This window comes from Pseudonaja textilis, chromosome 16 (assembly GCF_049901715.1).
Source record: "Pseudonaja textilis isolate UNSWEBS1 chromosome 16, rPseTex1.2, whole genome shotgun sequence".
NCBI classification, from domain to species: domain Eukaryota; kingdom Metazoa; phylum Chordata; class Lepidosauria; order Squamata; family Elapidae; genus Pseudonaja; species Pseudonaja textilis.
Genome location: NC_142005.1, coordinates 2392628 through 2419767, shown reverse-complemented (window position 1 = coordinate 2419767; position 27140 = coordinate 2392628). Strand labels below are relative to the sequence as shown.

Here is a 27140-nt window from a genome sequence, read left to right as displayed (position 1 = left end):
TGCAGCTTAGATAAAGGGAGTTAGAACCTCCACACACACCTTAGTCCGGTGTGGATTTTGTCAATACAAAGAAGCAACGTGTTAATTCCTCCCACCCCCTATTATTTTTTCTGGGAACATAGTTGAGAAAAGATTCCCGGGAAGCTTCTTTCGAAGCCGGAATTTTTATGGCCCCTTCTCCGCTTGCTGTCTCTCCAAGAGGTGACAAGTTTCCAGCCTCTCGGGCTCCAGTTCACCAGTTGTATATCATGCGCAAGTTATACAAATTCAATACAAGAATTAAGATATTCAGGTTACATCAAAAAAGATTAGTTATATCACACACACACACACACACACACACACCCTTCTTCTTCCATTGAAGAATGGCAGATACACGGATCTGACAGTCTTTCTTTAGTCCTATCATCTTTATACCTAACCCCTAATTATCCAGTTATTTGGGGAGTTAGAGACGAACTTGTCTCTTCCCGCCTTCTTCATGCCATCTCAGTCATGTCTCCTAACAAACAATTTTTTTTCCCCATGGTAAAGGGTGCCAAACACATTGAAGTTAGCATTTCTGTCCATTTTGCAACACATTTATATTTGCCACTTGGCTGCCAGTTTACCCAAAAAGAGTTCTAGAGTTCTTCAACAACCATCATTCTTGGCTCCTCCCTCTCTGAATTGTGCGCTATAATCTGCAGAGGTGGCCCACCATCTCTTTATCCGGTGGTGGGATTCAACTTTTTTTTACTACCAGTTCTGTGGGCGTGGCAGGGGAAGGGTACTGTAAAATCTCCAGTCAGAGGTGGCATTTGCCAGTTCTCCAAACTACTCAAAATTTCCGCTACCGGTTCTCCAGAACTGGTCAGAACCTGCTGAATTCCACCTCTGCCCTTATCCCTCAGAATGTCTCCTTAACTCTTTCCAGCCTGGCTTGTAATATGTCTGGGTTTGAGGGACAAATTACATCCCATTTGGACTCTTCAAGAGCTCTCAAATGGATGCGATAAGGACCTGGTGATCTATCCTTGGCTCACCACCTTGGCAAGTTTAAGACTTGTGGACTTCAACTCCCAGAATTCCTAACATGATGGGAGGAGGAATTCTGGGAGTTGAAGTCCACAAGTCTTAAAGCTGTCAAGTTTGAAGACCCCTGATCTATCACCTATCACCTATCATCTATCACCTATCACTTATCATCTATCAATCTATCATCTTTCTCTCTCTCTCTCTCTGTACCTACCTACCTATTTACCTATCTATCAATCTATCTATCTATGCATGTATCAATGCATGTATCTATCATCTATCACAAGGTTCTTCAAACTTGACAAGCTTTAAGACTTGTGAACTTCAACTCCCAGAATCCCTGAGCTAACATGACTGGAGGAAGAGGAATCCTGGGAGTTGAAGTTCACAAGTCTTAAAGCTGTCAAGATTGAAGACCACTGTCTTAAGGTCTCTCAGGATATCTTCCATTATATATTTCTTTTAGCGGATTTGATTCCTTCCCTGCAAGAATCAATATGAGCTCAGCCACCTGTCCATATCTTCTACCATAAGAATGGGAAAGAACAGTCCTTCAACCAGGGGTGGGAATTCAACCGGTGTTACTACCGGTTCAGCGACTACATTTTGCATAGGCTGTGCACGCGTGTAAACAAACCTTAAGCTGTGCCACCCAAACAGCTGAAAAGCGCTGTGCGCAGATGCGCAGTGTTTGAAAAGCCTCTTTTTCTGTGCCGCGCAAAGGAGTAGAAAAAGCAGGAAATAAAGGACAGGTAAGAGCCCAGGTGGGCCGAACAGCAGCAAACACAGAACCAGAAACACCCCACTCCTGCCTTCAACTCTTCGATCCTTTCTTTGTCTTTGGTCTGCCTTCTTATCACCTTACACCTTTTTGAGAGATAATTGTGAGAATGGCTTTTCCGTTCCTGAAGGAAGTCTTGTTACCTGAATATCGCAAGAAAGATGGACGCCTCTTTCTGCTTTGGTGGATCTTGAGAATGGAGAGAAAACTAATAGGATAACAGAGTTGGAAGGGTCCTTGGAGGTCTTCTAGTCCAACCCCCTGCTCAAGCAGGAGACCCTACACCTGTCAGGCGGTGCTCCATTCAAAATCCAAGAAAGAAATACTCAGACTCCATAGATTAGAGAAAAGAATTCTTTTTACTGAAAATGAAGTGGTAGCATCGGTAGGATTCTGAATCTGAGAAATTAGGCGCACAGATCACATATACAAAGGGATGGAATTGTTCCCACTCCCCATAGTTCAAAAGATTCTTCCAATTAAAAGTTCTGGATATGATCATGTGGACACCTTCAGGTGGTGATGAGGCCTCTGTCCGTTGACCTTGGCATATTTTGATAAAGGTTTGCAGCTGCGCAGAGAAAAGAAAGCTAAGCGAGAAATAGAAACCTAAAAGCAGGAATTTTTACTCCCCCCCACTCCTCATTTACACAACACAAGAATGTAACACCTCCAGCTCGCTTCCCAGACTTTACTCCCTCCTCCCCCCGTTACTTATGGCAGCCGAAAGATGCAAAGCAATAGTAGAAGATCTTGAAGGCTGACAACACCAATTCAGACAGATGGCTGCCCAACAACGGCTAGAGAAATGGAGCACCCACAAGTTCTGAAGGCGAGCTGTTCCTCTGATTAATTGTTCTGTCAGGAAGTTTCTCCTTAGTTTTTGATTGGCTGTGTCTTCTTTGCATCCACTGCTTCCTGTTCAGCAGTCGTGGTATTCTACCGGCTCAGCCCGGTTCTGGTGAGCCAGTAGCAGCGATGAGCAGCGGGGACCAAACCAGTTCTCTCCGCCGCTCCGCTCCTGGGCCCATCCTTTATCTGCTGAATTTGAAACGCGGCTGCTTTGCATGGCACAGAAGGATGCCACGTGGCAGCTGCTGAAGCAACCGGGATCGTGTAGGAGGTGAGTTAGAACACCTCTGCGCCTGCGCAAAGTGTGTGTTTGGCTCGCGCACGTGCAATGTATGTGCACGCGCACAAAGCACACCCACCAAGCCATTCCCATAGAACCGGTGGCAAAAATATTTGAATCCCACCACTGTTGTTTAGCCTTCAAGTGCTTTGGAGCAGGGGTCTCCAACCTTGGCCACTTTAAGACTTGTGGACAAGTCCAATGTCTTAAAGTGGTCAAGGTTGGAGATCCCTGCTTTGGAGAATAGGTTGACTCTATTGTCCAAATATTCTCTAGCCCTAACTAATGAGGACCTTACCTCCTCTCCTTTCTCAAGTGTATATTTACACCAGGGATGACCCTGGTCTGTTCAGCTACTCAGCCAAGGCTGTGAACCCGACATCTCCAACATTGATGGAGATTTTTAAGAAGAGACTGGACAGCCATTTGGCCTGAATGGTCTACAGTAAGTTCCCCTGCTTGAGCAGGCAGTTAGGGGTGACTTAGTAGATTTCCACAGTCCCTTCCAACACTATTACTCTGTGTTCTAAGTGTGAAGAAATTTGACTTCACCTTTCTTACTGTTTTGACATTTTTTTAAAGTTCCCCTTTATGGTCAAGACTGACTCTTTCAAAGCCATTGGACATCTTCCTTACTTGCCTAATTCTTAGTTAGTCACATCTTTAGCAATGCTGCTCCGTCTTACAAGAGAATAAAGCTAGACCCTTCCCTTTTGGTGGAGCATGTAAGCACCTTATCTAAGATTTTGCTGCACAAAACCTGGATGACCTATTTTAATGTTGATCACATGAACATTGGGATGCTCCAGCTTGTTCTCTCACTGTCTTGGGGACCTTTCTCAGCTCAATGTTTGTGCATAATAGGAGGATGGAGGTCATCCAAGACCCATCTGAAGGAGGTACATGTCAGTGAACATGGCTGAGGGAGCCTGAAACTCTCCAACTCATCTGACGTCCAGAGAGTGGTCCTCCAAGGACAGTTTTCCAATTTTGGCCCCTTTAAGACACATGGACTTCAACTCCCAGAATTGAATGGCTGTCTGACTGGGGGATTCTGGGGATGTTGGTCCACATATCTTAAAGAGGCCAAGGTTAGGAAGCCCTGATCCAAAATATCTCAGCAGGTTCCTTTCAGGTTGTCAAGGAGAACCAGGAATAGGCATCCTTCTCTTCCCCTGTGCTGAAAAACACCCAAGACTTTCCCAAACAAGGCTCATGCCCTTGTTGACCAACTATTTTGAGAAAAAGGCATGTGATAGTCCTGGGAAAAAAGAAGGTGATCCATCCTAACCTTTGGCAAAATTGGCAGAGTAAGCCCACCTCAGTTGGTTCAGACTCTTGGCAGCTCTGAAGATGTCTTATTTCAGTCATGGAGACCCTGAAGACTGTCAGGGTATGAAGTTACATCTCAGCATGAGACTTGCCAAATAACATGCTCTCCCAGGTGCTGAGCACCGGGTACCCCAGAGTCATGTGACCAAAAGGAGTTTTCAAGAGAATTTGTCCGCAATAATATTTTGAGGGTTTTGTTTGGCTTTGCATCTAGAGTAAACAACACAAAAATGGGGAAGGAGAATCATAAGGGAAGCTGTTAACGTGGGAGAGAGGAGAAGTGAAGACCGCATGAGTAGCAACACTGTTCTTTTGAAGTCATGTTGTAAAAGCTGATAGTGAGGGCATCATAACCGTGAAACGGAACCTGGGGATCCTTTGTCCACAATCCAAGAAGCCACTGCGAAGTGCTTAGCAAAGAGCAGCCTCCCATAACTTTCAGGACATTCCTCCTTCGTTCCAGGTTGCTTCTCTCCTTGATTAATTTCCATCCCTTCTTTCCCGACTTCAGGTGCTTTGGGGAATAACTTGACCCCCCCCCGGCTCTTCTTTGGGGCAGCCCCTCAAATATTGGAAGACTCTTATCATGTCCCACCCAGACCTTCTTTTCTCTAGACTAGCCGCATCTAAATCCTGCAACTGTTCTTCATACATTTCGGTCTCCAGGCCTTTGATCATCTTAGTTGGTCTTCTCTGCAAAGTCTGAACAACTTTTTTGTAATGCGGGGACCAAAACTGGATTCAATATTCCAGGTGTGGTCTTACTAAGACTTTATAAAGCAGTACTAGTACTTCACGCAATTTTATGCCTCTGTTTATACAACCAAACAGAAAAAAAGTATTAGCTTTTTTAACTGGTGCCGCACACTGAGGACTCCTGCTTAAGTGATCGTCCACTGGGACTCCAAAGTCCCTCTCACAGTTATTGGTTTTGAGCCAGGTTTTGCCTAAAGGTACTTATACCTTTGGTTTTTGGAATAGAATAGAATAGAATAGAATAGAATAGAATAGAATAGAATAGAATAGAATAGAATAGCCATAAGAATAGAGTAGGGTAGAATAGAATAGCAATAAGAATGGAACGGAATGGAATAGAATAGAATATAGAATATAGAATATAGAATATAGAATAGAATAGAGAATAGAGAATAGAGAATAGAATAGAATAGAATATAGAATAGAATAGAATATAGAATAGAATATAGAATAGAATAGAATAGAATAGAATATAGAATAGAATAGAATAGAATAGAATAGAATATAGAATATAGAATATAGAATATAGAATAGAATAATCGAATAGAATAGAGAATAGAATTCCTTATTGGCCAAGTGTGATTGGACACATAAGGAATTTGTCTTGGTGCAAATGCTTTCAATATACATAAAAGAAAAGATGCATTCGTCAAGGGTCAAGAATTATCAGGTTCAACTAATTATAACTGCCAACTCATAAAATATTTCTATGGTCTTTTTAGAGCTGCCAACAGAAAGGGAGGAGGGAAAGGGGTTTGAAAAAGCAGTGCAGCAGCTTGGAAATCGAAAGTGCATTCCATAAATGTTTTCAAAGATAGTAACTAGGTGACTGAAGTTTCTGCTATGCAAAATTCTAACTGGAGAGCCAGATTGATGACTCTGAGCTATGGAGGTGTCCCATTGGAGAATATGAATCATGATACACTCAGGGGGTGGAGGGAAAACCAAGGTGAAGGGTGACAGTGAATGATGTGCCTCAGAGTCGGCTCTACCCAGGCAGTGCCGGAAATCCTTTTGAAGTTTTGGAAGTTTGGCTCAAGACTCATGATTTAATTGGGGTAACTGACGGAATCCTGACAGCTAGCCAACTAGACGTTCACAGATTTGGTTTTTTATCATTTTTCCCAGTATCTTCCCGGGTGTTGATGTTAGGCTGATTGATTTTTCCCTTTTTTGAAGATGGGAACCACATCAGCTCTTTTCCGGTCCTCTGGTTGAGTTCCCTGGTGCTCCAGGATTTTTGAAAGATGTGGTGCAGTGGTTCTGAGATGACCTCTGCCAGCTCCTTTAAGACCTCTGGGATATAATAGTCTCATGGTGGTGAACCTATGGCATGTGTGCCACAGGTGACACACGCAGAGCCATTTGTGTGGACGCACAAGCCCCAGCCAAACTTACCTGCACTGTGCATACACACGCCTCCCAGCTGATGTTTGGCCAGTCTGAGGCCATTTTCACCCTCCCGGAGGTGAAATTAGGCCAAGCCCACAGAACCAGTGGTTAAGAAATTTGAATCCCACCCCTAATTTTGTCCCTTCTCAGAAAAGGTTTCTCTGAGTGAGAAATTAAATGTCTCTTAGAAGGTCTCTTTTGAGCCAATTTTGAAGGCTTCCTCTCTCTTCTCTCTGACTTTACCAAAGACATCGAAGCACAAGTGAATGGCATTCTGGGACAGTCTGTCACGTTCCGAGTGAAGTTCTCTCCACCATTTGATTCAATTTCCTGGACTAAAGTTGCCAGCAATAAGTCTGAAATTATTGCTGTGGGGACCTTTAAGGATCCCTGTGGCCTCCTGGTCCCCGACCCAGCCTATCGAAAGCGAGTGAACGTCTCCAAGGACTGCAGAGAATTACATCTCAGCCATCTCAAGAAAGGGGATGCTGGCAGATTCACAGCAGGAATTATTCCACTAGGTGCAGAAAAGGTGGATGAGTCCTTTGATCTGCAAATATTTCGTAAGTATCCCACCCATGGCAGTCAATTCCGGGCCTCCCTCCTTTGTGATATGTGATATGGAGATGGGGGGGGGGCATTGTGGGTGGGTGGGTGTTGGTGTCCAGTTTCTGAAGAGACACACATTCTGGATGGAACCTGGTTTCATCCATCCCACTTCAGTTAGTCAGTAAAGAAAGACTCCCAGGTCATTCACATGACCAAGAGTATTGTAAGGCCCAGACTCTTTCCCCTTTAGACGATAAGAATGAACTTTGGAAAACTGGGTATTTCAAAAGGAATTCTTTATTGAAAAGGAAAAAGATCCAGGCGATATTCAAAGCAGGGTCTGATATCCCTCCAGGCATGCAGCTTAGATAAAGGGAGTTAGAACCCCTCCCCACCTTAGTCTGGTGTGGATTTTGTCAATACAAAGAATCAACGTGTTAATTCCCCCCCCTTTTTTTTTCTGGGAACGTAGTTGAGAAGAAATTCCCAGGAAGTTTCTTTCAGAGCTGAAATTTTTATGGCCCCTTCTCCGCTTGCCGTCTCTCCAAGAGGTGACAAGTTTCCAGGCCCCTGGGCTCCAGTCCCCCAGTTGTATATCATGGGCAAGTTATACAGATTCATTACAAGAATTAAGATATTCAGGTTACATCAGAAAGGATTAGTTCTATCACCTTCTTCTTCCATTGAAGAATGGCAGATACACAGACCCGAAAAGTATACTTTACTGGAGCAAAAGTGGTTACAGAAGTAGCAGGGTGAAATCTGTTGCTTTGATGCCTAAAAATAGATAGAGTTAACTTTCCCTCCCACCCACCCACCCCCGGCTTCCTCCTTGTTATCAGTCATTGTCCAGTTAGAAGTATTGCTGTTGTTTGGGTAATGGACCCTTGATTTGCACCTTGTCCATCTAGATAGATAAATAGAATTCTTTCTTGGCCAAGTGTGACTGGACACACAAGGAATTTGTCTTTGGTGCATAAGTTCTCAAGTGTACATAAAAGAAAAGATACATTCGTCAAGAGTCAAGAATCATCAGGTACAACACTTCACGATAGTCACAGGGTACAATAAGTGTGCTGTCCAGCCAGTTATAGTTAATGGGAATTGGTACGTTTAGTTAGGAATTGGGAGCTGTCCCCTTAAGGGAATGCATCATGGTAAATGTAGTTAAGGTATCCTGGGAAATGTAGTTCATGTCATGTGGCCATATCTGTAATCCTGATTGGTCACTGAATTGATCCTTGGTGGGTTGGGGGGGGGGTTTCTTTACTCTTGCTTGGATCCCAGCTTCATGCTAGCGCTTCTCCTTTGGCTCTGCTACTATGGGATGAAATAGGGGAAAGATTACTATCATTTTACACTATGATTTCAACTTTGCAAAGAATTGGACATTAGACGCATCTCGACATAACTGTGAGTTACCTTGAGGATACCTAATATAATCCAATAAAAGAAACTTTGTATGGAAGAATTTGTAGAGTTATCTCTCTGTCTTTATATTCAACAATTGAATCAAAGGACAGAATAATAAGCAATCAAATCATATTAGGAAACAGTCAGTTTAAAGAATAGAATAGAATAGAATAGAATAGAATGGAATGGAATGGAATGGAATAGAATAGAATAGAATAGAATAGAATTGAATTGAATTGAATTGAATTGAATTGAATTGAATTGAATTCTTTATTGGCCAAGTGTGACCGGACACACAAGGAATTTGTCTTGGTGCAAATGCTTTAGAGTGTACATAAAAGAAAAGATACATCCGCCAAGAGTCAAGAATCATAAGGTACAACACTTAATAATAGTCATAGGGTACAATAAGTGATCAAATCTACTCTTTCCTTTGGGTGACACATAGAATAACAGAGTTGGAAGGGACCTTGGAGGTCATCTAGTCCAACCCCCTGCTCAAGCAGGAGAGTCTATTCCAAATATTAGCCTCTCCCTAGGATCCAACTCATAGCCTCCTGATTGTGAGGTGAGAGCTCCACCTCTAGAACCTTGGGCCAGATGGGAGTATCTCCTGGACAGGCTGGTACTGCTTGGCTTCCCAGCCCTCCCTTCCTCCCCCTCCCCCCACCCACATTCCTAACAAGGTCCCTTCCAACTCTGTTAATCTGTTAATCTGTAATCTTGCCCTCCATCCCTGGTTTGGTATGAAAAGGGCTTGCAAAGGATGAGGGGTGCCTGCCCCCCTCTATCCTGATGGGCCTCTCCCTGTCCAATGAGTGTCATATGTGAGCGGGGGGAATTATTCTGGGATTGCTATTATTTGTGACTGAAATGCGTAGCACATTATTTTCCCGGCTCTAATCTAAGCAAGTCCATGGATTGAGCCACCGCTGTTGCTGTCCTCCTTCCTCCTTGGCCCCCCTGTGACTCTGTGTCCTTTCACAATGTGATGTCTCCATCTTCTTCTCAGGGCGCTTGCTGGACTCTGAGATGAAAGTGTCCTGCACTGGAGTTGGAAATGGAACTTGGAAGCTGAATTGCTCTGCAGGGACTTGGGAAGATGGGGTGAAATTCAGTTGGCCCTCAGATGTCCAAAGCAAGAATCCCCCCCTTGGGAGTTCTGTGACCGTCACCTCCCACGATCTCAATCTCAACGTCACTTGTGCAGCAGAAAACCCGGTTAGCAAGGCGTCCACAACAGTCTCTTTAAAGAAAGTTTGTGCTGGTAAGTTTTTCTCTCCTTGAAAGAGTCCACGGGACCAATGATGAATATGACATTTAGCTGGGAGACAAAAGGTCCTTCAGAAGGCCCAACTTCCCTCTGTTATTTGTGCAGGAGACCGATTGGAAAGGGGTTGCGCTGCAACCACAATCCAGAAAAATCAGAATCCAGTGCAGGCATATGAATTACAGACATTAACCACCATCACCAATCATATTCCTTCCATTTATAATTCCTCTTTTGATAGAGGGGAAGGGATCTTCAAATGGCACTGGAAATCTTATTCGGCTCCCTAGATTTCTATTTTCCATTGGCCCAGGGGTAGGATTCTACCGGTTTGGACCGGTTCTATAGAACCGGTTGTTATGATTCTGCACAGTTCGGAGAACCAGCAAATTGTGCCCCTGGCTGGTCCCGCCCCTCTCTGCTTGCCCCGCCCCTCTCCACCTGCCCCTCCCCTCCCCGCCCAGTCAGGCCTTATCGCAAATGTTATCGCAACATTGCGCGCATGCCCGACATCGCTGACTGCATTCTCCCCTGCCCAGTCACTCCTCAAGGTATTTCTTTTTTTCCCCTCCTGACGATCAGCTGTTCCTGACGATCAGCTGTGCCGGGATTCCCCTCGCTTACTTACTGCTTCACCCAGGAGGCTTCCCTGAGGCCCAGGAGGGCCAAAAAATGGGGGGGGGCTGTTGCTGCAAAAAAAAAAAACCCACGCCCACCCAGTCACATGACCTAGCCATGCCCACAGAACTGGTTGTTACCAAATGTGAATCCCACCCCTGCATTGACCACCTACATCGAGAAGTTGAAAGCAGCTGGTGGCTGAATTTCTCTGGTCTCTGGAGCATCTCAGCTCCCCTGAGATTGGCAACCGAGGCACACCGGGGTGCATTTTTCCCTTGTGGCCCCACCAGCCATGTTTCCTTGGGATGTCTCTCTTAGCGAATCCCACACAGAGACCATCTTCTAAGCAAAAGAAACTGGCTCTGGGGCTGATGGGATGCAGAACAGGCTTTCAGCAAAGCTGACCGGTGAATTTGGGGAAACGCAGCCAAATTGCTTTGGTGTGCCCCGATTGTAGGATCTACAGACTGTCAACCTGACCCACACATGTAGAGCTCAAGCTAGCAACTTTATTGTTCTCTGCCTATAATACAGGAATCTCCTGACTGGCAGTTTTCGCTTGGGAAAGGCCAGATAAGAGTTTCCAAGAGTTCGCTTGCTTGTGTTTTTGTAGGCTAATTTCCCACCTGAGCCCCCCTGCTCCCAACAGGGACACTAAATCAGGGGAGTTAGGAATCGGGAAGGAGTCAAAATTCCTCATTGGGATTCTTTGCTGGGACAGATCTCTAGAGGATGGAGGTGACGATGACCCTGCACAGACATTCCAGTTATTGGGAAGATATGTTACCTAGTTAAATCTACTTCCTACATTGGCAAAGCTGTTGGATAGAAATATGTTTTTGCAGTTTGGTAGAGAAGACGATTTTACCTTAAGATAGCTAATGATGCCTGTGTCCTGTGTTTAAGAGGGAGATTAATGCTTCAAGACATTCGGTGGCATTTGACGAATGCAGTTGCTCAATTCCTTTTGCAAGCCTTAACTCGGACACACACGATAATGATCTCGTTGCATGCGTTTCCTGCCTTACTTTTGCTCTCATTCCTCCTCGCTTTCATTTGCCATTGTTTTGCGTTGGTTGTGAAGAACAGAGGAAAAGGGCTTTGACCTGAGAAAATGGCTGCAAAATTAACCAGGTTTGACGATAGGCTCCGAGGAGGGTTATTGGGGGTCTGGTAGCTGTTAATCGGATGGCTTCACCAAGCCAGAGATGCGCAATGTCTCACTGTCTGATCTCTGTTTCCTTTCTATCTGCTCTCTTGCACTTGCCTTCTGCCCAACATGGTGAACCCCAGAGGAGAAACCTGAGACGGAGGCCCCCCAAATAAACGGTGAGCTCCAACCCCCTCTTTATAGCTTCCACCCTTCCTTGCCCCTCCCTCTTGGCAGTTTTCCAAAGGGTTTCCCCCCCCCATCCCCCAAAAGCACCTAATAGACCCGTGATGGCGACCCTATGGCACGCACGCCACAGGTGGCAAGTAGAGCCATTTGTGCAGGCACACGAGCCCCAGCTAAACTTACCTGCACTGTGCATGCGTGCTCTTCCCAGCTGATTTTCGGCCCATTTGAGGCCTTTTCACCCTCCCGGAGGTTCAAGCCTTTGCTTGAGGCCAAAAAATGGGCCTTCCGGTAGGCCAAAAAAATGGGCCTTCCGGAAATACCAGAAGTGCTGAAACAGGCCCGTTTTACGGCCTCCCGAGGCTGCAGAGGCTTCCACCAAGCTTCTGGGAGGGCAAAAGAGCCTCAAACAGGCCAAAAACCAGCGGGGAGGTGCACGCATGCGCAGGGCAGGTAAGGGGGTGGGGTGGGGGTTTGGCATGCACATGCACAGGGGGGAAGGGTGCATTGCATTGTGGGTGCCAGCATGCGCATGCGCTTTTGACACACCCCAACAAAAAGATTCACCATCCCTGTAAGAGACCCATCCTTGAAGGATGGCGAGAGGGACGGGAACTAATGAGTCTCCTATATAGTTAGTCCTCAACTTACAACAGTTCCTTATTAAGGACGCGACCATTTTATGCACTTTGCAGCATCCCCATGAGGATGTCATCAAAATTTAAAGGCTTGGCAACTGACTCCTATTTATGACAGTCTCAGGGTCAAATGATCCCCTTTTGCGACCTTTTGACAAGCAAAGTGTCAGGGCAGTTACCCTCTCCAATGGGACACAGCCATAGCTAAGAGTCATCCATCAGGCTCTCCAGTTAGAATTTTGCAAGGCAGAAACTCCAGTCATCTAGTTACCATCTTTGAAAACATTTGTGGAATGCAGTTTCTGTTTGCAAGCTGCTGTATGCTCCCCTCTCCCTTTCTGTTGGCAACTCTAAAAAGACAAGAGGAATATTTTATGAGTTGACACAAGTGCAGTGATTCACTTAATAACTGTGGCGAGAAAAGTTATAAAATGGGGTGAAACTGTCTTGCTTACCAACAGAAATTTTGGGCTCACTTGTGGTCATAAGTCCAGGGCTACCTGCAGTACACTTCTGGGAAGTGAACATTGATAAAAATAGAGGAGAATCTTTATAGCTCAGAGTTGAACTGTGGGGTCTTTAATGCTCTCCGAGCTGAATTGTCTCCTTGCAGATGTTTCATTACTCAAACTGGGTAATATCATCAGTGCTAGCACAAAACATCAATCAACGATTAAACAAAGAAAATAAAAAACTATCCAAAAAGTTAAAGCGAACAGCTGAAAAACAGGAATAAATATAGGAAAAGTTGTAAATGGGAAGAGTCATAAAGAGGAAAGGAACAATAGGACAATATGAACAATACAATTGGCTAAATTAGGGGAAATTATAATCACTCAACTCACCCTTGGGTACCATTGAATAGTTTATCAGAATTATAACTGTTCACCCAATCTGTAAGTTTTCTGTGTCCATTTCTGTTGATTTTGATATAGGGGTGTGTATATGTGTTGCACTTAATAAAGTGTGTTATATATCTTGTAGATTAACAAAACATGTATGTTATGTATGTTGGACGTTAATAAAGCTAAGTGGTGTGTTTTCGTATGTTGTAGATTAATAACGCTGATGTGTTTGTGAATGCTGTACATAAAACAGTGAGTCTGTAAAATCCATTACTCTCCACTTAGAGACAAACGATGTACTCTCTAACAAATAGTTTAGTTTCAGGAAAAAATTGTCCTGTATTCTACAACTCCTACACTGCAGAAACATTTGGACTACACAAACTCGATCAGGGTAAAGCAATAGACACAATTTACATAGACTTCTGCAAAGCCTTTGATTCAGGGCGCATGACAAGCTACTGTTCAAACTATGCTCTTACAGCATTCCTGGATTACTGCACAAATGGATAGCTGCATTCCTATCAAACAGGCAACAAAGAGTCAAAATAAGGAGTGCCTTTTCTAACCCTGTACCAGTTAACTGTGGTGTCCCCCAGGAAGCATTCTAGGACTCACTCTGTTTCTAATTTACAGAAATCACCTTTGTGATCACATTATAAGCAACTGCGTCCTCTTCGCTGATGACTTAAAACTATTTAACACCACTGACAATGCTGCTGTCCTACAAAGGACCTTGACTATGTGTCAGAATGGTCAAACAATTGGCAACTTCAAATCTCAATCAACAAATGCTCTGTCTTACACACTGGCAACAAAATTCAGAGCACTAAATACAACCTGGGCAGATATAACCTCGTAGACGACCCTCACTCTGTGTAAGAACCTAGGTCTAAGCCCCAGAGCTCACTGTAACAGCAATGCCCAAAAGGCATGAAGAGGTGTTAACCTAATTTTGCAAAGCTTCTTCTCTGGTAACATCAAACTGCAATCCAGGGCATACAAAACCTTTGCCAGACCAATACTCGAATACAGCTCATCTGCCTGGAATCCACACTGTATAATGGACATTTGTTGAGGTAATTCCCCATTAGGAGGATGAGCACATACAGGGAGATGTATTTGAGAGAAGTGTTTGAATAATACACACACAGTACACAGATACACTGTACAGTAAACGTAGGTTTTTACTTCAAGAAAGGTTTAAGCAAAGTCCAAAATAAGCAGTCCAAAGTCATTCACAGGTAAATCAGTCAGTTTTTCAATCCAGGGATAATCCAAATATCAAATTCCAGTGTCAAAAACAGTTCAGTATCAGACTTACATTAAATTCATGAATATAGCAGTCAATTAGGAAAAATGGAGGAACAGCAACACTTTCCAACAGAAGGAAACAGAGATACACTCACACTCTCTTCTGAGACTCAGACTAAGACTAAAACAACCCAGGTTTCTAGCTCCATCTTATGGCCGTTTGAGTAACCACATCCAATTGCAGTTTTTAGCATGCTTTTAAAGAGACAGTATTAAAATGTCTATCCTGGTTTATATATTTCTAACCCAAATACCTGTTAGGTGACTTATGTTCCTAACAACATTAATACAATTCAGTGAGTCCAGAGGTATTTCATGAGAAGAGTCCTCCACTCCTCCACTCATAATAGAGTACCTTATGCCACCAGGCTTGAAATTTTGGACCCAGACAACTATGCCTCCTATGGTCTCACCTAAGCTTAGTACACAAAATTGTCTGCTACAACATCCTACCTGCTTCACCTTCAACCACAATAACACACAGGCAAACAATAGATATAAGCTCAAAGTAAATCGCTCCAAACTTGATTGCAGAAAACACGACTTCAGCAACGGAGTGGCAAATGCCTGGAAGTCACTCCCTGACTCTGTTGTTACATCCTCAAACCCCCAAAACTTTTAACCCTAAACTGCCTACCGTGGACCTCACTCCATGCCTAAGAGGTCTGTAAGGGGGCGTGCATAAGCGCACCAACGTGCCTATCGTCCCTGTCCCACTGTTTCCATTTATCCATTTATTCATACTCATTTATGATGTATGTACTTATGCCTGTTTATACTTGTATGTTTATATGTTATGTTCATACTTATACTTGCTTTCTCATTCATGCTTGACAAACAAATAAAATAAGTAAATAAATAAAAAGAACCCCAAAGAACAGTAACAAGGATGTTGTTATAAAGATACACTATTTAAGCTAACTATGTCTGGTTTGAGTTTACAGGTAATTCCCAAGTTACAACAGTTCAATTAGCAACTGTTCAAAGTTGCAATCAAGACACACACCCCCAAGTACTTATAGCAGTCTTGAAATTGTAAATGTTGCAGCACCACGGCCATCATTCACACTTACCCTGATTCCCCCCAAAATAAGGCTTAGCGTGATTTTTAAGTGTGCACCTAATATTAGCCCTGCCCCCAAAATAAGCCCTAGTTAAGGGGGTGGAGGTGGACAGCAAAAGAGGCAGCCCAACCATGTGTCCCCTCACAAATATGGGCAGGGAACCCTGAGTCAGTGCTTAGCATGGCAGCTCCTTCCCTTCCCTGGTCACCTCATGGAGGCTCGGTCCCTTAACCACAGACCCACAGATTGGCTGAGTCAAGGAAGGGCCAGGAGCTGCCTCTCATTCTGTCTCTCCATGTGCCTGGAGGTCCACTTTCACCAGGCCTGGCTCTGCCCACGGCACCAAGTAACCTCGCAGCCAAGGGTCCCTTCTCTTCCACAGCCCCACCTTATGGCTACGGAGCAGGTGGAGATCACAGTTGGCACTCTCCAAGGCCTGGAGTTCAGGTCTTCCTCAGACTGCTGCTACGGTACAATGAGGCAGAAGGCTGTTCAGAGTATTGCAGCATAAATTCAGCGCCAGAAAAGTAAAGACAGATGGCTGAGGCTTTGTTTAACTTCTTTATAAACACATGAAGTACATTTTACAATACCAGCTGTAGATTTCCCCAACAGGAAGCAAACTCAAACAGAAGCAGACATGTTACAAGTTCAGAGCAGAACAGCAACTCAACTTCAGCAGACAAGCCAGCAAGTTAGTGTCTTTTTCACTTTTAGAGCTAAGCCAGAACAGAGATAAACCAGGCCTAGATTCTCTCTTTAAGTTTCAGCTCTCAAGTCTGCTCTCATTGGCTGACCTTGTTACTAAACTCTATTCCAGTTCATGAATATACTCTGACAAAGGCCATGCATCACATCGGGATTGCCTGCTTCCCCCTCCCGCCTTGTGCCCCCCACCGAGCTAGCATTGCCAGGAGGTGGGTTTGGTCTGCAGAGGTTGTGGAGGCCTCCAGCCCTGCAGTCCTGTGCAGGGAAGGTGGAGGTTTGCTCTGGAGCTGCGTCAGAGCGTTGCCTCTGCAGGCCTCCGCGGGCAACATTTTATGTCTTGCTCCAGCGAGAGGAGCGCAGGTTGGGTGCTTGTTGGCCAAGGAAGTTGGGGTTTGGAGGCACAGAAGAGGAAGCAGTGTTCTCCCCCTCCATCCTCCGACCCATTGCAGGGCCAACACAGAACTCGCACAGGGCAGGGTAGGGGCACAGCCCGAAGGTGTCAACAGGCTAGGCTCTCTAGAGGTCATAGATCTGGGCCGAGTTGCCCCACGAGCAACATGGCCAGGAGGGTGGAGAGCCCCTGCAAGGCCCAGCAGCCAGGCAGAGGCATGGGGAGCAGGGAGATGCCATCCTGATACGCTGAACAGCCTCCTGCCTCATTTTACCAACAGCCTGAGCATGACCCAAACTCCAGTGTCCCACGAGAAGAAGGCCAGCAGGCAGAGTGGGCAGAGGCTGGGGCGCCCCAAGAGCCCATTGCACTGAATGCAAGTAGGCGGTGAGATGGAGGGTGGGCTGGCGGCAGCATCACTCCCCCTCCCATCGGCCCCCATGCTCGCGGCCTCCTGTTAATTTTTTTTTAAAAAGACATCCCCCTCAAAATAAACCCTAGTGCTTATTTTCAAGCCCCAAAGAAAATAAGACGGGGGCTTATTTTTGGGGGGGAAACACGGTACAAATAACAGCAGAGGTGCTACAATATTTGCCTCGCTGGGTCTCCACAGCCATTAGGCCTTAACCTTGCAAGCCGGCCGTTCCTTCGCCTGTTTCGGTGCATTTGCAGAACTCTCTCATTTGCAGGCCCCCTGCATGGTCATCCCTAACTTTGAGATACCTCATGGGCAGTTAATGACCTACCCATTTGATTAGGGGACGCATGGGCAAAAGCCAGGAGGGACTGCGGTCAAGCTACGCAATTCACTGCTGCAAATCCTCGGGTTACGGATGTAATTGTCAGGCTCCATTACAGTCCTAACTCAAGGACTACCTGTATTTCTTTAATTTTCGCTGCTTTATCTGTTCTCTCTGCTAGATTCTGGCTCTCATAGGACATGTAGCCACCTGTGTACCCATGAAAATTCCTCCAACCCCCCCAGGGCAGGGAATGCCTGGAAGGAAAAGCAAGACATAAATTTAACAAACTAATTTAAAAAAAAGAAAGAAATACTGTATTTATAACTTGACTTATCCTGATTAATGCAAGAATGAATTTTAGGCTGTGTGTCCCCACAATTCATGAATCCTCGAAGTTTGGATAACAAAACCCAGGGGTCACAGCGCACACAGCCCCAAAAGCTGAATTATGGTTGTGGGTCATGACAGTTATAAAGCAGATTATCACAACAGCAGACCCAATTTTACAACTGTTTTTGCAGAAGTCGTTGTTCGTTATAGGCATTTTTGCTGAAAACCAGAAGTAAAGGGCAATTTTCAGGAAAAAAAAATGTTGTAAATTGTGTAAATCACTCCAAACCAGTGGTGGTATGCTACCGGTTCGGAACGGTTCGACCAAACCGGTAGTAAAAACAGCCATAAACACCTGTCCAGGGTACTGAGGCAACTTCCTAAAACAGAGTTTCTTAACGTTGTCAACTTTAAGACTTGTGGACTTCAACTCCCAGAATTCCTCAGCCAAAGTGCATAATCCCCAAACATAATTATTGCTTTCTTTTTCTTTTCTTTTCTTTTTTTTGATGATTTTTATTGTTCTTTTTCAACTTTAACACACTTTAATCTTGACTTTAACAGTATTGTGTCATCATTATTATACAAATTATTCCACACATCAATCTCGTACAAATATCTACATTGATACATCTTTATATACAATCATTTGCTTTTATCTATAATTTATCTATAATCACAATTATTGCTTTCATGGGGCCAGTTAACAAATGTAAAAAAAAAAGTGGTTAAAATTGCAGGCCTGTTGCTGCTTTGGGCTCTTAATTATGTATTATTTGGGGGGAAAAACTCGAAATGAATTGCAGGATGTGAATTTTAACTGTTGCTGGTGGCCCATCTGCAAATGTATTCCTATATATGGTATACAGAGATGATTTGACAATTTTTAAAGGCAGGATGAGGTTTGTTGCAATGTTGAGAAATGATTGTGTTGAGACATTTTACGCTGAGAAATAATTTATTTTTTATTTTGACTTCCTGATCAGATATGCTTATCCATGAGATATATGTAGTGATGAACTTTGTAAATTATGGTTAGCTATTATTGGGGCCACTCTAGGTAACCAAGTAAATGGTTTAAATCATATGAAACTATTATAGTTAATGATTTACATCATGAAATCTAGTCCTTGGCTTAGGGCAGGCATTCAGCTCTCAAATCTTCTTTTGTGCAAGTTACACATCCCTCTCCTGCAATTCATGTCTTCCACTTACTTCCATTTAGGCAGTCTGGTCTAGTGGTAGATACAGATAATCAGAGTTGGAAGGGACCTTGTAGGTCATTTAGTCCAACCCCCACGCCTAAGCAGGAGGTTGGTTGAAGGCACCAGGTTAGAAACTAGGAGATCCTAAGGTCTAAGTTCATAAAAACTAGCCAGGTGACTTTGGGCCAATCACTGGAAGACTGAGAGTTCTAGTCCCGCCTTAAGCTTGTCAGCTGGCTAAGTGGGCCAATCACCAAAAGATGGTGAGTTCGAGTCCCAACTTGGCATGAAAGCTAGTAGGGTGACTTTGGGCCAATCATTAGGAGAAAGTCAGAGGAGAAGTATGGAATATTAAATATACATTCACCATCTTGACTTATTTATAATAATAAAGGCAGATTAACAACATCTGAAATAAATAAATAAATAAATAACTGCAATGTCTGCCGAGCTCTTGTGCCATGGCGGAGCACAAGGAACAGGGAAATTATATTACCTTGAAGCTATAAATAAAAATCTTGAAAGTTATTCAACTGTTGACCTGAATCTCTCGATGGCTCGGGGTTTTCTCAACATCTGTCCAATAGGAAGCCATAGACTTTCTGGGCACTTGTAACTGGAAAAGATGCTTAAAAAGGGATTTTCGGCGATTGGGATAATATTCCTGCTCCAACTGCATAGCGGAGTTAGTCAAAGTTACGTTTCTTCACCTCATGCTCCAGATGTAGAAGCACAAGGTCTCCTGCCTGGGTACCAGGTTGGACTAGAAAACCTCCACGGTTCCTTCCAACCAGGGGTGGTATTCACATTTTTTTTTACTACTAGTTCTGTGGGGATGGATGGTGGGCATGGCATGGCGAGGCTTGGTGGGCGTGGCAGGGGAAGGTTGCTGCCAAATCCCCCTTCCTCCCTCAACCCCACTAACCTGCTTTCCAGCTCCCTTCTCCTGTGCAGGGCAACCAAAGGAGCCCCAGCTTGGACTCAGGAGGCAGAGAATAGATGGGATTGGAAGGGCCAATCAGAGGTGGGATTGGCCGGTTCTCCAAATGACTCCAAATTTCCGCTCCCGGTTCTGCAGAACTGGTCAGAACCGGCTGAATCCCACCCCTGACTCCAACTGTATCGTTCTATGTTCTACGAGAGGTCAGCATAATCCTGACAGGGAAGGAAGGGAGATTTGAGGCTGCCTTATTCTGGTGACTTTTTGTTGTTGCCAGCTCAGCTCCGCCATTTGCTGGGAATGGTGGATAGAGGAAAATTATCCCATGCAGAGAGTCCCCATTTAGCAACCACAGGTGGAACCGGCAACCTGGCCGTTAAACAAAGCAGTTTCTAAACAAAACCCCTGATGATAGGACTCCAGTTTTTCTTCACTTTACAGACCTGCGGAGGTCACCAATGAGACGGCTGGTTATTTTTTCACCACTGTCAGAACTGCAAACAGTCACTAATCAAGGACTACTGGCCTAGGGAACAGACCTCTGCAGGATTCCTCCTGTTTGACCAGGGTTGACGCAACCTCTGTTCTTTTTTCTTGCAGACAAACAACTTCCAAGCAATGCATGGATCGTGGCAGTGATTGTAGCTGTTATCATACTGCTGCTTGTCGTTGCTATCGTCATTTGTGTGCTGATGAAGAAAGGTACAGGGTGGCGTTTCTCAGCTGCAGAGCCTGTTAGAAAGCGCCCCCTCCACTGACCAGCTTCCCCATCACCAGGTTGGCAGGCCCTCACCCCATCCCAAGGCACCATCTACCATATTTTTCGGACTATAAGACGCCCCAAACTGTAAGACACACCTAGCTTTTGGAGATATATATATATGTGGATCTTTGGTTGTTCGGGTTTTCTCCCGCGTAAGATTCGAAGTATCTAGGCAACGTTTCGATGAAGTCTCATTCATCATCTTCAGGCTTCTGTCTCCGGCTCTGTGCTTCTCACTTTGAATCTTACGCAGGAGAAAACCCGAACAACCAAAGATCCACATAAAAATATAGAACCTCAGAAAACAAATATATATATATATATATATATATATATATGTATAGGAAGTATCTAGGCAACGTTTCGATGAAGTCTCATGCATCAAGTTCAGGTTTGTGTCTTCAGCTCTGTGCTTCTCAGAGTGATGTGAGCTTGCAGTTAAAGGAAGAAGCAGCTGCAAGCTCACATCACTCTGAGAAGCACAGAGCCAAGACACAAGCCTGAAGATGATGAATGAGACTTCATCGAAACGTTGCCTAGATACTTTGAATCTTGCGTGGGAGAAAACCCGAATAACCAAAGATCCATATATATATATATATATATATATATATATATATATATATATATATATATATATATATATTTCTGAGGTTCTCATGGTATTTGTATGTGGATCTTTGGTTGTTCGGGTTTTCTCCCGCGTAAGATTCGAAGTATCTAGGCAACGTTTCGATGAAGTCTCATTCATCATCTTCAGGCTTCTGTCTTCAGCTCTGTGCTTCTCAGAGTGATGTGAGATTGCAGCTGCTTCTTCCTTTTAACTGCTAGTGGGGTGTGACTTGATTGGGTGGGGGCTTGGCTGTGTTCTGATTGGGTGGGGGTGTGTTCTCATTGGTAGGGGTTTGGCTGTGTTCTGATTGGTTGGGGGTTGGTCGTGTTCTGATTGGCTGGAGGCGTGTTCTGTTCAGGTGGGGGCTTGGTTGTGCTCAGGTTAGTCTTAGTTGCTGGGGGATTTGAGTTGGTGAGCTGTGATCTTGCTGTTTGGCTTCGAGTTCATGGTCCTTCTGCATCTTCATAGTGGGTGTCGGTTTGCTTCATGTATGGCTCGGAGGGGTTTGAAGTGGGTAGTGATGCAGCTGCAGTGCGGCTTCTGGTCCGTGGTCGTGTCTCATCTTCTGAGTGGGTGTGAGTCTGTTTTCTACATGGAAGTGTGGTGGTGGCATCTTGTGTGGCTCTCATGGGTGTGGGTCCGGTGTCATTCTTCATGTTAGGTACTCGTCTGTTCATGAGGGCGGGTTTCCAAATGGCTGGAAGGCGGGAGGTGTCATCTCGTTTGTTCATGCTGTGTGGACGTTTTTCTATCTCTATGGCTTCTCTGATTATTCTGCTGTTGAAGTGTTCAGTTTTGGCGATAGTTCTGGTATTTATAAAGTCAATCTCATGTCCTGTGGCTTTGAGGTGTTGGACCAGGAAGAGGTCGTTTCTTCTTTTTTGATTGAGTTCTTATGTTCTTCAATGCGTGCACTTATTCTTCTGTTAGTTTGTCCAATGTATGTAGTAGGGCAGGCAGTGCAGGGATTTCGTATACTCCTTGGTTTTCTAATTCGATTTTGTCTTTGGGGTTTCTTACGATGGTGGATATTTTTCTGTTTGTGCAGAATGCTGTTTTAATGTTGTGTTTTTGGAGGATCTTGCTGATTTTGTCTGTGGTGCCTTTTATATATGGGAGGAGGGCTTTGCCGTTTTCTTGTTCTCTGTCTTGGATTTTGGTTGGGGTTTCTTTTTGGATTAGGTGGGTAATCTTCTTTCTTTGGAATCCATTGGCTGTAAGTACGTTGGTGAGAGTGTGTAGTTCGGTTTTTTGGTGTTGTTCATCGGCTAAGCATTTTGTTCTGGAGATGAGTGTCTTGGCTACGGAATTGATCTGTGCTGGGTGGTGGTGTCATGGAATTGATCTGTGCTGGGTGGTGGTGTCACGGAATTGATCTGTGCTGGGTGGTGGTAACAGAACACGCCTCCAGCCAATCAGAACACGACCAACCCCCCAACCAATCAGAACACAGCCAAACCCCCTACCAATGAGAACACACCCCACCCAATCAGAACACAGCCAAGCCCCCACCCAATCAAGTCACACCCCCACTAGCAGTTAAAAGGAAGAAGCAGCTGCAATCTCACATCACTCTGAGAAGCACAGAGCTGAAGACAGAAGCCTGAAGATGATGAATGAGACTTCATCGAAACGTTGCCTAGATACTTCGAATCTTACGCGGGAGAAAACCTGAACAACCAAAGATCCATACATATATATATATATATCAGCTTTATTTATTTATTTATTTGATTTGATTTGATTTGATTTGATTTGTCAATTGCTTACAAGATAATAGGTATAAGTATATACATAGTTATGAATACATGAAATGTGTACATATCAGAAAAATAAAAGAAACAATAGGACAGGGACGGTAGGCACCTTGGTGCACTTATGCACGCCCCCTACAGACCTCTTAGGAAAGGGGGTGAGGTCAATAGTAGACAGTCTAAGGTTAAAGTTTTTGGGGTTTGGAGAAAAAAAACACAGAGTCAGGTAGGGTATTCCAAACATTGACCACTCTGTTGCTGAAGTTGTATTTCCTGCAATCAAGTCTGGTATGGTTACCTTGAGTTTGTATCTATTATATGCTCTTGTATTGTCATGATTGAAGCTGAAGTATTCATTGACAGGTAGGACATTGCAATGTATGATTTTATATACCATACTTAGATCAGACCGAAGATGGTGTAATTCAAAGTTTTCTAGGTCTTTGTTCAGATATTTTCCCACGTCATTATAGTTGTGCTTTTAAAGTTGTAGCAACATTTTGGCAGAATCTCATCTGCCATCATCAGGCTTCTGTATAGTGTTCGACTGTGAGTCAGACTTTCACAGCCGTTTCTGGACAAGACCCAGGATATCACAACAATAGAACTCAGAAGGTCATCACACAGCCTATTACCCAGGTCATTACAACACAGGAGGCTGATAGACACACAGCCAATACCTCAGCCACACATGTTCTTATGAAAAAGCCAGCCAATCTGCAAACATCAACTCCATCAACCAATCAAGAAATGACAACACAGCCAACCTCCCCACCAGTATATATAGGGAGACGGCAGCTCCGATCACACTTTGCTCACACAAGCATGAAACCCAAAGCACCAGTCTGAAGATGGCAAGTGGGACCTCGTCATATACATTTGCATATATATTTACTGTGATGACCCGGGGCATGGCACAAAAGCAACAAAATAAAAAAAGTAGGTAAAGTCTCTTTAATTCCTCCAACTTGACCTCAAATGTCCAGTTATTGTCGGCTGGAGAAAAAAAACTCTCCCAAGATCAGTTTTTAAAGGGAAGAAATTTAGTCCAAACCAAAAGTACATATAAATAATAAATAAAAACCAACGCAAACCACACCACAACAATTAATGAAACAGGGCAGGAGAAGGAATTGCAGAAGATAACGAAACACATACAGTTGGGAGGACGCCAGAACCCAGATAGGACTTGACAAACAAAGATAATGCATGCTTTGCTTCCAGCCAGGTGCTGTGCGCAAACGCCTTGTTTAAATCCTGTTTTCCCAGCTGCAGCTAATGAAGGGAATCAGGGCCCTTTCCTCTCCCGTAAGCCACGTTGGTCCCTTCTCCGTTCCTCCCTGCATGCCCTAGGATGAAGTGGGGGTGGGCCTGGGTCTTCCTCTGAATGCCCAGCCAGACTTTGCCCTTCCCCCGTTTCCTCCACAGTCACCGGAGCCACACTCCCACTCCCTGTCAGCTGTTCGATCACCCCCTTGGAATCAGATTCCAACAAGGCCATGACATATACATATACATATACATATATCAGAATTAATACATTCGAGAGAGTCCAGAGATATTTCACGAGAAGAGTCGTCCATTCTTCTGCTCACAACAGAATACTTGATGCCACCAGACGTGTCATTTTGGGCTTAGACAACCTAGAACTACGCTGCCTTCGGACTGACCTAAACGTAGTACATAAAATTATCTGCTATGATGTCCTACCTGTCAATGAATAAATACTTCAGCTTCAACCACAACAATACACGAGCGCAGAATAGATACAAACTCAAAGTAAACCGCTCCAAACTTGATTGCAGGAAATACGACTTCAGCAACGGAGTGGTCAATGCCTAGAATGTACTACCTGACTCTGTGGTCTCTTCCCTAAACCCCCAAAACTTTAACCTTAGACTGTCTACTGTTGACCTCACCCCTTTTCTAAGGGGGTCTGTAAGAGGCAGGCATAGGCGCACCAAAGTGCCTACCGTCCCTGTCCTAATGTCCCCTTTTATTCATACCCATTTCATATACTCATAATCATGTTCCTAATTATATCTGTTATCTAAAACATGCTTCAAAAATAAATAAATAAATAAAATAAATTTGCCTCCTTGCAGGAAACAGCCTGGTCAGTTTCAGCACAGCCTGATTTTAGCACAAGCAGCTGATTGTCGGTTGGATCGGTCTCCCAGAATACTGACTATCAGCTGTTCCAGGCTGCAGGGATCGCCACAGCCTATCACTGCCTCCACACATGCCATTTTCGGTCTCCACATACCCCATTTTTGGCCTCCACGCATCCCGTGGGGCGCATGGAGGCTGAAAATGGGGCATGCAGAGATGGCGATAGGCAATGGTTGTGCCTGCAGACTGGAACAGCTGATTGTTGGTATACCGGGAGGCCGATCCAACCGACAATCAGCTACTCATGCTAAATCAGGCTGTGCTGAAGTTGACCAGGCTGTCTGCTGTTTGCTGCAAGGAGGTAAACTGCTGGGAGGCAGAGGCCAAAGGGTGGGGGGCGGTGGGTGGGAGGGGCTTTGGCAACATTCGCTGTATAAGATGCATAGAATTTCCATCCACTTTGAGGCGGGGGGTGTCTTATACACCGAGAAATATGGTATTTCTCCATGGATGTTCCAGGGATAGGAGGGCCCAACCATTTTAATCTGGGCTCTTCCTTGCGTCGTTCAGGCCTCCAAGCCACCTCCTTCCTCGGCAGGTGAGTTCCTAGCCAACACACAACCCAAAGGGCAGGATTTGGAGCCCCGTGGCTGTGTCCACCATCTTGATTTTTTTTTCTTTTTACTCCTCTCCTCTTTGCTGGAGAATCGACCTTAGACCCTGCCCCTTCCCCGCCCACCCACACTTCCTTGTCAGTTTTGCTAAGATTAGCCACAACGTATTTGCATACAACCGCAACTTTGCACCAAGGCAGCAGTTGCGGCTCACAACCCACCCACTTCCTGCGTTTCACTCGGCTTCTGTTCTTTCCACAGCTGCCAAGAGGAATCAACATTTCACAACGCGCTCAGGTAACAAGCTCCCCCCCACCCCCACCCCCAAGAGACTGCAAACCCCTGCCACATAAGACAGGAAGATGTGCTGCACAGGCACACCCACCCACAGAGAAAGATGACAAAAAGCAAAAACACGCCCCTGCCCCCCCCCAAAATATATATATATGGAACCACCATAGCAAAGGACAAGAGAATTGATTTGAACACCTCCAGGGATAGATGTTCAGAAGATCAATTGTTGGCACGATACACACACTGCTAATTGTCAGGGGCTCCCGGGTTTTGGAGACTGGTGCACAGTCAGGATGCTCGGGGGTCGGGTGGGGTTGGCAGCGTTGATCAATTGAAGACTGGTCAAGTGAGATCCCAGAGGGAGAGCAGAGAAGAGCAACGAAGATGATTAGGGGACTAGAGGCTGAAACCGAAGAAGAATGGTTGTCAGAATTGGGTGTGTCTGGAGAGGAGAAGGACTAGGGGTGGCACGGTAGCAATCTTCCAGTACTTGAGGGGTTCTCATCGGAAAGAAGGGGTCAACCTATTGACCAAAGCACCTGAAGGCAGGACCAGAAGCAATAGTTGGAAACTAAACTAGGAGAGCAGCCACCTAGAAACGTCCAGACAGTGAGAACAATTAACCAGTGGAACAACTTGCCACCGGAAGTTGGGGCTGCTCCAATCTCTTTAAAAAGAGATTGGAAGATCGCTTGTCTCGAATAGCAATAGACCTCAGTGCTTTCCAGCCCTCTCTAAGTGGTTTAGAGTCAGCCTCTTCCCCACGACAATTTGGGGTCCTCGTTTTACCCACCTCGGAAGGACAGAAGGCGGAGTCAACCTGGAGCCTGGTGGGAATGACGTAGGGTTTCCTGCTGAACAGGAGGTTGGATTAAAAGGCCCCCCAGGTCTCTTCCGACTCAGTTATCCTATATAACACTCTTGCAACGAACCACCAGGTCACGAGAGTGGAGGACAGCCCGTCCACTCTGCAATTTCTCCTCTGAGAAGGCTGCCAAACCAGAATCATTGTTAGCATAAATGTTTTGAGATGCTTGAGGCAGTTGCCCCTCACATTTTTTTTTTTTAAAAAATGGAACAATTCCAAAATTTAGAAGGACAAGCGGGAAGCGGGCAGAGGAGAGGCAACACCAGCGTGGACTTTTAACCTTCTGATATCACTTATTTATTTATTTCTTAAATAAATTTGCTGCCCATCTTATCATGGGGCTGC

General features: G+C 44.8%; 1 protein-coding gene across 2 annotated transcripts in view; it reads left to right on the top strand.

Annotated features, from left to right (window-relative positions):
* Nucleotides 1-27140, top strand: part of LOC113447504 (SLAM family member 5-like) — a 49032-nt gene that overhangs the window by 9608 nt on the left and 12284 nt on the right. Inside the window, exons 2-6 of one of the 2 annotated variants that reach the window (XM_087914129.1) lie at nt 6659-6973; nt 9385-9639; nt 11557-11592; nt 20378-20479; nt 25895-25930. In XM_087914129.1, the coding sequence (XP_087770255.1) occupies nt 6659-6973; nt 9385-9639; nt 11557-11592; nt 20378-20479; nt 25895-25930 (744 nt within the window). The remainder of the gene's footprint in view (nt 1-6658; nt 6974-9384; nt 9640-11556; nt 11593-20377; nt 20480-25894; nt 25931-27140) is intronic. The other variant, XM_087914130.1, reaches the window with a different exon arrangement.